General features: G+C 30.9%; 1 protein-coding gene across 1 annotated transcript; it reads left to right on the top strand.

Moving 5' to 3' along the window:
- The first annotated feature begins 8,353 nt into the window (after nt 1-8,353).
- Nucleotides 8,354-11,141, top strand: LOC146902172 (Homeodomain-like superfamily protein). Its single transcript, XM_085733606.1, has 4 exons — nt 8,354-8,685; nt 8,843-9,430; nt 10,000-10,076; nt 10,263-11,141. Exons 1-4 carry the CDS (start codon nt 8,496-8,498, stop codon nt 10,710-10,712), a joined length of 1,305 nt encoding a protein of 434 aa, XP_085589732.1. The 5' UTR covers nt 8,354-8,495; the 3' UTR covers nt 10,713-11,141.
- Nucleotides 11,142-13,808: the final 2,667 nt, after the last annotated feature.

Raw genomic sequence — 13,808 nt, 5'->3', positions numbered from 1 at the left:
CGACATCACCGTCTCACCTTTCAAACCTTTCAATACTTCCAAACACTTCCATTGAACCATGCTTGCTTCCATTTCCAAGATGTAACCTTTGGGTACTAATGTTCCTCACTTGACAAACTTCAGCCGCTGCCCCACCGTGGGTGTCAATTGTTGTGAATTTGGTACTCAAAATCACACCAATAAACTTAAATGAGAAAAAAAGAGAAAAGACGAGACATGTGGTGCAATCATGTTTCAAATGTTCACTCTTAGGCGTGAGATCTTGTATTAAGATGTCTCATTGAATGAGGTATGATATAAATACGTCTTTATAAGGAGTAGCCGATCATTCCTGCATCGTAAGCCAATTTTGTAAGAGTTGAGACAACCCAAATTTTAAGAAGATATCAAAGTTTATCCAAAATCTATTGGATCACCTGCTATTATAATATCACCATAGAGCCATTCAAATCACACTTCAAATCACACATTGAATTAATGAACATGTATCTAGAACTGAGTGCGATCTTTATCTTACAAGTCGATTTTATAGATTTGAGTTAAATCTAACTCAAATTCTAAGATAAAATAAGGGTACATCCAAAATATGTTGAAATACTTGCTATATTTAAATCTAACTCAAATTCTAAGATAAAATAAGGGTACATCCAAAATATGTTGAAATACTTGCTATCGGCAAAGGTAAGAATCGAACCAACGTCTGTCTCTATGAAACTTAATATCCAATCCAAACCAATTGAATTAGTTTGATATTTTTTTCATGTTCGAGTATCAACCAAACCAAATAAATCAAATTTGACCTCAGTTAACTCCAATATTAATTTCACATAATTCAAAACTGATCGCTGATACACGAACCAAATCATTATATTTATAATAATTTACGATCAAACTGAATATTTTTTTAAGCAAATAATAATCTAGTCTAGTAGTACTCCCTCCGTCCCGGAATAACTGACACATTTTCTAAAAAAAAGTGTCCCAAAATAACTGACTCATTTCAATTTTCAATACAACTTTCATCATTCTCAATACAATATAACACTAAATAATACTACCTCCGTCCCTAATTATAGGGCCCTTTTGAAAAAATAACGGGAATTAAGATAGTGGATATTTGTATTAAATATGTTTGTAATTACTATTGTTTTTACAATTTTATCCTTGAAGAGAGAAGGTTGGTTTATGTTTTCAACATGTTATTTATTGCTGATTGAAAAAAAAGATGTATAATAAAGAGGGGCATGTATGTAAAGAAATAATTAATGTAGTTGGAAATAGCAAAGGGGTCTTATAAAAAGGGACAAAAAAAAATCTCAAAAGGGTCTTATAATTAGGGACGGAGGTAGTACTACTTTTATCATTCCCAATACAATATATTCCACTTTCCCCTTTATTTATACATTTTTCTTAATATGTGTGAAAAACAAAATTGTGTCGATTAAATTGGGACGGAGGTAGTAATACATATGAAAAGAATATCATGAGTTAAAAATGGGAAATGCATGCCATGAGCACCGAGCAGGAACGATTAGGACAATGTCAGAAGGTAAGAATATTCTGACAGGCTATGTAAATGGGCCATATAAAAGGGATATTCAGAGGGGCAACGATGGGTGAGAGAGAATATTATGACACTTGTCTCGATGATAATCTCTTCTCTTTAGAGTCTTTTTTTCTTTTCTTTTCTAGAGAGAAAAGAAGAAAAAAAAAATGAAAAAAAAAGGAAGAATATGAAGAAAAGGTGTGGGTTGGAGTGTAGCTTGTACTAGAAGACTGAAGTTGGAAAGCAACCAACCATTTTTATTGCAACCTCAGAGAATTCGATGCTCTCTCACTTTCTCACACACACATTTTGATTAACTTTTCCTTTTTTTTTTTTATTTTCTATTTCAAAATCATATACTCTTTTGTTTTTAGCATCCTATGAAATATACGATTTCAGACATTTTATTTTAATTTAAACATGAGTGCTATTTGCATTTGAAGGTGAGTTTTACGTACTTATTATTTGTGTTCAAAGTTTCGTACAATGTTGTTAGGGGCAGCTAACTCATTCGTAACACAATGTTCAGCCCATGTGCCAGAATGATGTTCGTATATACGGGTAACATATGCACGCGCATCGTCAACTCAACTAACCCAAAGGATGAAATGAATGAAGCTATGAAAGGAACGAAGCTAGGGATGTTAACATTTGAACCAATAATTAAGGTAGTTCAATTAAGTTTAAACAATATTAATTTTAATTTGTGTTTCATTGTTTATATCATGAGGTGTAGTTCAATTATCAAATATATTCCGCAGTCTTGTAAAATGACTTAGAGGATAGTACATAGTACCGGTATGAAATTGGCTTACATTGATATCCAATGAAAACATAATATTTTGCAACATCAACCTCTTTTGTAAGGATATTTTAAAATTGATGATATATCATGAAAAAGATAGCAATATCTCTCATCAAATGACAATCAGAAGTAGAGATGGCAAAACTGACCAACCCACCCCATCTCACCCACTCCGTCACTAACCCATTAGAGGTGTTCGGTCGAAAAGCTCACCCCACGCCTTTTATGGCGGATTGACTCTTTAATGTTTTTTTTTTTAAATATATTAATCAAAGTTTTAACAAAAACAATATAAAAAGTGTAATAAAAGAACATATAAAGAAAACCTAAAGAAATTAAAATATACAACTAAAGAGTCCACTAAAAATACAAAAATTAGGATTCAAATGTCCATGTTTCAGTATCTAAAATCTATAATAAGCCAACAAGACAACCAAAGTAAAAAAATTCTTGTGTTCATCCATTGACAAACTATTACAAATGTACATGAGGCTAAATTGATAAAATCGAAGCGATTAAATTAAATGTCATTTTCTACTCTATAAATGAGAAAAATGGAAAATAAGTGTACGAAAAAAGTTTTTATTTTTATTTTAATCTGACAGGCCAAACTGTCCCGGCACCACCCCGTTTTTTATGAGTTAGGCGGCAACTGTCCAACTAGTAGGGCAGGTTCGATATTTCAACTCTCCTGCGAAAAAGATATATAGACTAAAAGGGCACTCAATGTGGCCAAACTATTTCGCCATCCCTAATTAGGAATGGAAATAGGTTGAGCCGATATAGACTTTGTAAGATTAGAGCTCGATGAGAAAATTCAAGGCCTAGGCCACATTTTTAGCCTATTATATACATATTTTTAGACTTATGCCTGACCTTTTTGAAAGTCTAATGATCTGTAAGCCTACTTAAATACCTATTTCATATGAATATACTTAAATGAAGACACTGCCATATAATCAAGTAAACGAACAAGCTAATAAATCAATGAAATTAAACTTCATTTTGATATTTAACATGATATTTTAGAAAATCTGACTTGATATAATATGATATTTCAATTATGGAACAAGAAAGTTCCCCTCAGAGTCTCTTTATGTGCTTGGAGACTATTGAAGAACAAATTATACCGACAAAAGACGATTCAGTAAGGTGAGGTGTCCTCGATAATAATTCTCAGGACTGTAGGAGGATGTGGAGGTGTAGAAACTTCGCAACATCTTTTTTTTATTGCAGATTTTTGGAGAATTAAGAATATTATTTCAAATTGGTTGGGATTTTCTTATGTTTTATCAAACAAACTCGATGATCATGTGTCTCAATTTTGAGGTCTTCATTTCAAATCAAAGAAATTGAAGGAAATACTTCAAAGTTATTTGGTTGGTTTGTGTTCGGCTTTTTTGGAAGGAGAGGAATTCCATACATTTTTAGCAGAAAAAATCACCTGTAACACATATTGTTGAAAAGGTGAAGATTCACTCTTGGTGGTGGTCAAGTGCAAAGTTACTTGATTTCAATTATCATTTTAATCAATGGTGGTCGCATCAGTTAGATTGTGAGTCTTGGTTTCGAAAAGTCTAGAGAGTTTTTCCTTTGGTCCTTTTGACGACTCATAGTGATTGTAACTTTGATCTTTTTCTTTATTTGCATACCTTGTGCTTGGATTAAGGGTTAAGATATTTTTTTGCTTATTAAAAAAATTCAAGTTTATAATAATGCATTTAAATAAGATAAATATTAATGTAGTCTAATAAGCTTAAAATACTAGAAAAAGTTAGCAACCTTTTTATTTAATTCAAAGTATAAAATCTAATATAACAATGAAAGTAATAACAAAATTATTATTCATATTTATTTAAGTAGACCAGTTTTATAGGCCAAAATAGATTTTTTATGGTATGTAGTTTGATTTTTTATGTCGTGTAGTTTGATCTTTTTATGACATATATTTTGATTTTTTTTTTTCATCTAATAGACTCCTAGAAATTTTGTAGCCTACCCTATTTTAAAGAGTCTGACCTTACATGAAGTTGGCCTATACTATTTTCAATTCAATATTTTAATATGTATGTTTCATCAGTTTTAAGTTATTTTTTTCACAACTAAATTTAGGGTTCATCTATGAGCATCTAAAAAATGATCCAAATGTGAATTCTTACCATTTCTAATAACAAAGATATATTTTATAATGATAAAAAATGGATAACACATATAAGAGTTCATTAAAATTTATCGTCTTTAGACTGGTCTAGTGTGGTTTCATTGCTAGCTAGTGTAGTTTCATGGCCGGCTAGTCCTCACAGTGACCAAAAACTAGGGTAGAAGATGACGGTCCAAAATTCAAACTTATCCAATCTAAAAATAAATTAATGAGGTTTAAAGATGAGACAAAGAGAAGATGATTGGTGGGTTGATTTTTGTGAGGTTGCACAAAATGAAAGAGAAAGTTATGGTGGTTTATGAAAAATGAAATGCTATGTACTAAACTTACACATAACTAATTCTGATTCATCCACCTTATTTGATACAGGACGGGCTGTACCTAACAAAATCAACATATTTATTAGATATGACATAGTGGTTGTACTTGTATCAGTTATAACTAACAGAATTGGTTATTCTTTTTTTGTAGTTTGTTAGTTCTTCCCTCTTGCTTTAGTTTCTGTTATCTCCTTCCCATATAAACTGATTAATGTATCATTATTTGTAACTTATGTATAAATTTTATACTTGGATAGTTGGATAATAAATGAGGTTATTGAGTATTGTTTGCCTTCTCTATTATCAGGTAATAGTACCAAGGAATCCACCATATTTAATTTATATGCAATTCTCCTCACTTAGGAAGTTGTTTCCACTAAGCCAACCCTTATTAGACAAATTATACCACAATTTAACAAAATGAGTGATACAAATTCAAACAAAATAAAAAAAAAAGTTTATAAGTTGGAAAAAGAAAAATTAAAGCACAAACAATTCACCGATATCGTGTTGAGAGAGTTGGTAACCTGGCCCTCCGTAATATTTAAACTACTAAAATATAAAAACTTAAGTATGAAAATTAAAGTAATTGTTTGATTAATTAAAAGATATAGATTATTTTTTCATTAAATTGACAACCGTATAAAAATACATTGTCATATAAGTTTTCTCTTTAAAAAATAGTCCAAACCTTGTATAAAAAAAAACTGACTCTAAAATTTGCAAATAATTTTACCAAAAAATGATGGTTTTACCTTGCTTGTGTAGGTAAAACCAGCAAGGAATCATGCTAATTATACGTGATCCAATCAATAAACTACATCTTTTAAATAAATAAAAATTGAAAAACCTAAATAAAATTACTAAAATTCGTTCAACATGTAAAAGAGAATCTTCTTAGCTTCTTACCCACTTCAAAAAAGAGAGTAGCAGAAGAAGATTCCCCTTTGCTAGGCTCCACTACCATTCTTTTACTTACAATGTGATTTATTTTTTCCTCCCCTTTAAGCTTCGTGTGTTCCCTTAATTTAGAGTCGCAGAATTGGAACTAAGATATTCCTTCCTTGGAGGCAAATATTTTATTCTATATGGTGAATGTCTCATTTTTTAGATTAGATATTCCTCCTCTTCTCTTAGTGAATGCACTCAAATTCATGACAATTATGCAACTTTTGGACTCAAAGAAAAGAAAAAAGTTGCAAGTTGGATTGATACTATAAACCTATTTGAATATGTGCTTTCCTTCTCCTCTTTCTCCCTTTCTCTTTATTCACCTTGTTGGTAAAAATTATGTTGATGATGGTATATGCTCCCCCACTATTCATAAAGTCTTTGCAATTAATTAAATAATCATGATAGGTTCATTAATTCCTGCTGCCACTGCAAGAGCATACTTGGTTTTAGGTTCATTAATTATTGCATAACACGTAGCCAGCATCTGCATATCCGGCCGCTTTCATATTGCTCATTTCTTGAGCATGATCCATAGTAAGTTCATATTCATGCATGCATATATGCTACCATAACATATCACGGTTACTTTTTATTTAATTATTCACCTTTTTTAAGCACAAAATGAAAATTTATCAATTAAAAAGAGATAAAAAAAACATAAGAAAGAAAAGTGGAAAAAAAGGGGACAAAACCAAAACTCATGCAAAACAAATTTAAGAGGACCACTAACTTAGCTGTTGTATTGCTAGGCTTTCACACAAAAAATTATGTACATTCTCGATCTGTACTTTGTCATATAGATGTAACCACAATAAACTCATATTCGACATTCTTATCTTTAATTAAGATGATGTCTTATCTAATTCAATATTATCGTTTCCATCCAAAAATTCATAGTGTTTTCGTATATTATAAATAACGTCAGAATTTAAATTTGAAATAACTATTGGTAGCTCAAAATTAGTCAGTAGCAACACAATTATACACCTTTTAGTCAATTCTATATATTTTACAAATTTAATTTGAATTATCTTGCTCAAGCCCTTAACGGAATTCATATTTGCAAACGATATATTAGCAACATTAGAAAAGCAAATTAACTCTAAAGAAAGCCGATAATTAAGTTAACAACACAAAAATTCATCAAGAAGTTCGATCAATTGTACCTACATCTTTGCAAACGATATATTAGCAACATTAGAAAAGCAAATTAACTCTAAAGAAAGCCGATAATTAAGTTAACAACACAAAAATTCATCAAGAAGTTCGATCAATTGTACCTACGTCTTTGACAACATATATAGTATAATTTTTTTATTAATATATTATCGTCCAATTTACAAATTTACTCCGCTCTACTACGCTCAGTGTCTATATGCTTATTAATTAACAAATATGAGTCTCAAGAGAGAGCAATGTAAAAATTATCTATGAGAAAGAGTAGTTAGAGCATTAGATAAAGGATATGTATGCATCCTTATATTGTACTTAATCCTCAAAGACTTTTGAACCAAAAACTCATGGATATGTGGTAATAAAGCATATTAGATCTCATGAAAAGAAGAAAAAAATATATAAAGGAAAGAAAAGAAAGGCAGGAAAAGATATTAACCATTAATGAGGTTTTGATTTGAAATTGTAGGAGAATATGAATCTCATTTTACACACACACACACACCTCTTATGAAAAGAAAGCCAACATAAAATAAAAGTAGTACAACAAGGAAGATAAAAAGGAGAGTAAAGAAGAAAAAAAGAGGTAACAGTAAGGAGAATCATCTTTTGTATTGGTGATTTTTAAATTCGTACAATTAAAGAACACTCAGTAAGAGGTTCTTAAACCATGCTACAAGCACATGAGTACCCCTTAATGTCAGACTCTTTGATTCCCTCTTTCTCATGTTTTCTTACACTTTTTTGGATAAACAATAATTTTCATGCTAAATATGTGAAAATTTCACACAATAATCCTTAAATGTATCAAAAATTTTAACACATTAGTGTCTCTTTTGTAATAATTTTATGTATTAATTAATTGACCAATACATTTTTACTAAAACTTTTTTATTTGAATAAGCCAACAAATTTTTATTAAAACTAAACAAACTAACAAACTGATTTTTTTTTTCATGTATTGGTCAGACTTTACTTAGCTTCCAGCAAACTCCAGATTATCAGGGTCTCTTTCATCTAAGAATTAGAGGAATAACAAAAACTAGCTAACTAAAAACACATGACTTGAGAATTCAAATGACTAAAAAAAAAACAAAGACAAATTTACATATGATTTTGTAATTTTAATATATGTATGTACTATATTACATTTAAGGATGAAAAAGACTATTTAGCCCTTATTTTTCCATTGGTTCTTTGTAAGGAAGTTACAATTCTCTCTGCTTTATCTCATACTTTTTCTTTTGTCTCTTTCTCTCACATAAACCAACTTTATTCCCACTAAACTCACCTCTAAAAAGAAGATGATCCTCTCTTGATCCTCCTTGAGTTCACAAACCAACATACCTTCCCTTTTATATATCTCTCTCTGTCTCTCTCTCCCTCTCCCCCACAAGAACTACAAAGCAAGAAGCCAAACACTCTCTTTTGCTCTTGTTTCTTTCTACATACAAACCACCTTCTTTTCTATTTTGTCATATGAACATATCTATATCTTCAAAAACAGTGCTTGTTATTTAGTTTTTTTAACAAAGAATGGCATCACCATCTGAACTAGGCTTGGATTGCAAGCCACATAGCTACTCCATGTTACTGAAATCATTTGGAGAACAAAGTGATCAAAGCTACAAACTCGAAGAATTTGTTTCTCGCTTGGAAGAAGAACGTCTCAAAATCGATGCTTTCAAACGTGAGCTTCCTCTTTGCATGCAACTTCTCACAAACGGTACACTTTCAAACCACCTTTTTTTCTTTTATATGTAACAAACAATTTAATTATTTGTTCACTCTCAAGAGACCGAGTTCAAATCTTATCTGATATATTTGTAAAATTGTCGTTAGTGTCACTTTAATTAATAATTTTTCTCGTGCACAATTTTCAGCGATGGAAGCTTCGAAGCAGCAACTTCAAGCGTTCAGATCGAATCAAGGAGCAAAACCAATCCTAGAAGAATTCATACCAGTGAAGCAATTATCATCATCAGAAACATTGGAAAAGACAACAAATAATAATGTATGTGATAAGGCAAATTGGATGACAAGTGCACAATTATGGAGCCAAACAAGTGAATTAGGAACAAAACAACAACAAAATTCCACAAAAGAAATTAATGATAACAATAACAATATTGGATTTAACATTAGTCCTAAACATAGAAATGGTGGAGCCTTTTTACCATTCTCAAAAGAAAGAAATAACTCCTCTTGTCAAGGACAAGGTCTTCCTGAACTAGCACTAGCTTCTACTCAAAAAGAAGAGGATAAGAAACATGCTGGAGAGGTAGAAAAAGGTAAAACAAATTCAGGGAATGAAGTTGATCATCAAGGAAAAGGGAGTCCAGTAGCATCATCACAAACTCAGACAACAAGCAACAATTCAAACCAAACTCATAGGAAAGCAAGAAGGTGTTGGTCACCAGACTTGCACCGTAGATTTGTTAATGCTCTTCAAATGCTTGGTGGATCTCAAGGTAAACAATTATGACTTACTAATTACTAGTACTAAAGATCATAATCATCACATGATAATTACAACTTAATCCTTATTATATGTTTCTTTTGCAATTTCTTATATAGTATTAAAAAAGAATAGATGGTACTATATTTAATGTTTGTTGTGTATAAATGTTTCTTATAAAATAGTCTTAGGTATATGATTTGTTTAACTTTGATTTTTAATATCCCAATACCACTAGTATCAATTATGGCTTATTTGAAAAATAAAAATAAACAATTCTAGTAATTTAAATGGGCTTATTGTGACTTAGATAGTACTAGACAGAATCACATGATAAGTAGAAGCAGAGATGTGAAATTTAGGTATAATCACCCAAAAAAAAAAAAAAAAAAGAGATGTGAAATTTAGTCAAATGTTATTAGGAAAAAGTTTTTTTATTTAAATAGCTAGACTAAATATATATATATATATATATATATATATATATATATATATATATATATATATATATTTTTTAAATAAATATCATACTCATTAATTAACTCATCATTAACTTTTTATGATATGTTTGTTTAATTATAGTGGCAACACCAAAACAGATAAGGGAGTTGATGAAGGTTGATGGTTTGACCAATGATGAAGTTAAAAGCCATCTGCAGGTAATTTTCTCTCTGATCGGTCTAAGGCAGGCACAAAACAAAACAGCACCTTTGTTGTTTGTTGCTGTACTGTACTAGTAATTACTACCTCTGACAACTTATAACGAACTTTTGTATTTTACTTTGCTTGGTTTTTATCTAAAATAAATTTAATTTTACATTATGTATTTTGTTATTATTGAACAGAAATATAGGCTACACACAAGAAGACCAAGTCCAAGTGCACAAAATGGTGCACCAGCAGCACAGCTAGTAGTTTTAGGAGGAATATGGGTCCCACCAGAATATGCAACTGCAGCACATGCAGGAGGAACCCCTACTCTCTATGGTGGTCATCCTACTTCTCATCATCTCACTCTGCCACATTACTGCACTGCTCCAGGCCAAGATCAGTACTACACTACTGCACCGCCGCCGCAGCAGCTACTTCCGCCACCTCATCACATGCACCATGTCTACAAGACCACGCCACACGGCCAAGGTTCACCGGAGACATGTGGAGACGGGTTGGAGAGTATCGAAAATGGAAAGACGTCGGAGAGTAGTAGCTGGAAAGAGGGGAGTTCTGAGGATGAAGGGGAGAGGAAAGGGTTTGTTGAAGAGAGCAATGGGAGTGAAATCACTCTCAAATTTTAATTAGGCCTTAATAATGATTACATTATTTAATTTTAAGAAATTAGAGTATAGAGGGTTTTGTTTTTCCAATCCTATGCATCTTGGTTTGTTAGACTATTCATCATTCAACAGAAAAAATGATATGATAATTAATTAAATAAAATGAAAGCTATGCAGAACTAAATATTATTAGTTAGTTTTGGATGAATTTTATGTGGCAGGTAAATAGTGCATATTGCATGCAGTTTTTAGTGGGGTTAAAAAGGACAGAAAAGTGAGGATTTGTTTTGTTTTGTTTTTGTACTGTTCTGTTACTGTTCTGTTATGTACTACTACAACGGTCCACATAGGGAAGAATCAGATTCTGACTCTTGGGGTTTTCTGGTTTTATCAGCTAGACATATATGCCCTTTAATTCTATCAATAACAACAATCTTAGCAACAACAGAATCTGTAAAAGTTTCAACTTTAGTATTTTTGGTCTAAAGTTTGTTTAGTCCACGTGTAACTGTAGAAACTAATTTATCGGACGTTTGATATTTTATTTATGGTTTTTTTGGTCATTACAAATATTTTAATATAATAGATATTTTAATTTGAAACATTTTTTGTTTGAAATTCCCCCACTACATTTCAGCCAATGACTTGTTGAAATTTCATGCACAAACAATTCCAATGTACCAAATTCTTTCCTTGTGATTGTGATAGGTGAATCTCTTTATTTGCAGATGATTCCTCATAACCAATTGGTAAACTAACGAATCATACCATGTTTGGAATTGCATCTGCAACGCTCAAACCATCATTTTGAGATTTTTTAAACGTAGAAAACCATTTATTTACTCTATCTCAATATACTTTATTTACCGAGTTTATGTTACGCACTTTAAATACAGTGTCTTGCTAACAAGTGCACTCAAGATATTCTTTAAGAATTCTTAATTTAGAAATTATTTATTGAACAAGTCTAATACTTCAATTTCTGATGCATTAAATGCATAAATTTCCACAAAACTTACTATCTAAAGTTCTTAAAGAGTGTTTTATGACAACCGTTAACATTTCTCTTAAATATATTGCGAGTAGTGGATGGATATTTTACCTATCATACAAATTTACTTTTTTTTTTTGACAAATACTACCTATTATAAAACATGCATGTGTGCACCATATTTGTCCAATTTAATCCATGAAACAATATAGGACCAGCCTAGAACTAAACCATTCAAAACTCAGTACTTTTTTTTATCAAACCATTTTATATACAGAGGATCTTAGCTATCTTGCAAAAATGCTATCTGTGCAACCTTCACACGTTGTCAAAAATACACTAAAGAGACAAAGTGCTTTCGATAAAAAGAGAGGGCAGGTTGAGAAACAAAATTCCCTCTCACCAAGCACATGCCTTGAAGCATCTAGCTATTAGCTAGTTACTTACATTATACTATACCAAGTTACCAACCTATTCAGCATTTTAATGTCAAATTCTAAAGCAGAATTATTTTTGGACACCCATGATTAAGATCCTCATGTGAACCAAAAATAGGAGGAAATAATGTGAATGATTTAAACCATTGAAATATAAAGAGAGCAAAGTATTGGAACTTGAAAAAAAAAGGAGATCGTTGGTTAATGGTTGAGATGTAAAGATTGAGATAAACATGAGAAAAAAATGTAGTATCTATTTCAGCCAAACACCCTATAAACACTTTGAAAGAGAAAAATAAAATAAAATAAATATGTGATAGATGTGATATATTGATGATATAATAGGAAAAGAGATATATAGAAAAAATAAAGTTATCGATTTTATTAGTGGGGACCCACTCAATCCCTCAAATCCCTGTCACACATTTTTTTATAAGATCCACTAATAACTTATATTTTCTATCAATTACTCGTATATCATCACATTAATATTAAAACATGTGGAATCCACAAAGAGAAAATGATTATGTGAGTCACTCTTCTCGATAGGTATCATTTTGAATTTGTCTTTAATGAAAGTACCTATAAGATACCAATGTTTATAGAGATAAGCCAAACTCCATTGTAGATGGTCTAAGAAATGAGGAAAATAAAATCTAAATATGATGAAACTATTGTGTATATCTTAACAAAAAAAATCTATCAGTGATTAGATAAAGGAGAACGATAAAAACTTATTTTGTTTTTTTGACGTGATACGCTAAGCTAATTTTTGGGATTTTTTTTTTTTAGAAAACGCTAAACTAATTTTTGGGATTGCAAATTAACTCTTTTATGTAAAAAAACACAAAAAATAATTTATCATCAATACAATGTCATTTTTTTTAATCTTGAAAAATGGACACTGTTACTGAAATTTCAAACCATATAATTGGGTATAGCTACTCTCTTGTTGTAGTGTATGTTAGGCATTTCAAACCATATACTTGGGTATAGCTACTCTCTTGTTGTAGTGTATGTTTGGCTCCGCGGTAATTATAATTAATTCTAAGTGAATTTACATTGTAAAATTGATTATGGATAAAAGTGAGTGGAATGTAAAGTGATTTATGTTTGGATGTATTTATAAAGAGTAGTGATATTTGAACATCCACTTGAGACAACTCTTGTGACAACTTCTTTTCTCTCTCTTTTCATTGGTCAAAAACAATGGAGAGAAAAAGGAAGAGAGAGAATAAGAGTATAATGTGAGTATAAGAGAGAAAGTTGTCAAAAAGTTGTCATAAAATGGTTGTACAAATATCATTTCTCTTACATATAACAGTGGGTTTAACAATAACTTTAGACTAAAATCATTGTAGAAGCCAAAAACAACAAATTCGAGCTTCAAGTAGAATCGATTTTACAAACAAAACCGATTCTCCTTTAAATCATCCATCCAAACATGATAAAATCAATATCCGACCTTCCAAAATTGAAATCAAACATATGCTGAGCTTTTGTCCAAACGTGTTTTGAATACCTTTCCAAAAAGAACCAAACACATACTATCAAAAAACCAAACAAGCTGTTCGAGGATGAGAAGACAAATAAACAGGTCAATTCAACGAGTGAAATTTGAATAGCTTGTTTTCTGCCGTCAAAATCAATAGTTACAATAACAGTTTTCCCAATAGACTTGACAAACAC

Source organism: Medicago sativa, chromosome 8, assembly GCF_051527215.1.
Source record: "Medicago sativa cultivar Bolivia chromosome 8, Bolivia_mono, whole genome shotgun sequence".
In the NCBI taxonomy this organism is placed as follows: domain Eukaryota; kingdom Viridiplantae; phylum Streptophyta; class Magnoliopsida; order Fabales; family Fabaceae; genus Medicago; species Medicago sativa.
This window is presented reverse-complemented; position numbering and strand designations above follow the sequence as displayed.

Coding starts and splice junctions, on each gene's coding strand:
- LOC146902172 (XM_085733606.1), top strand. CDS start 8,496: ATGGCATCACCATCTGAACTAGGCTTGGATTGCAAGCCACATAGCTAC. Junction 9,431..9,999: donor AATGCTTGGTGGATCTCAAG/GTAAACAATTAT, acceptor GTTTAATTATAG/TGGCAACACCAAAACAGATA. Junction 10,077..10,262: donor AAGTTAAAAGCCATCTGCAG/GTAATTTTCTCT, acceptor ATTATTGAACAG/AAATATAGGCTACACACAAG.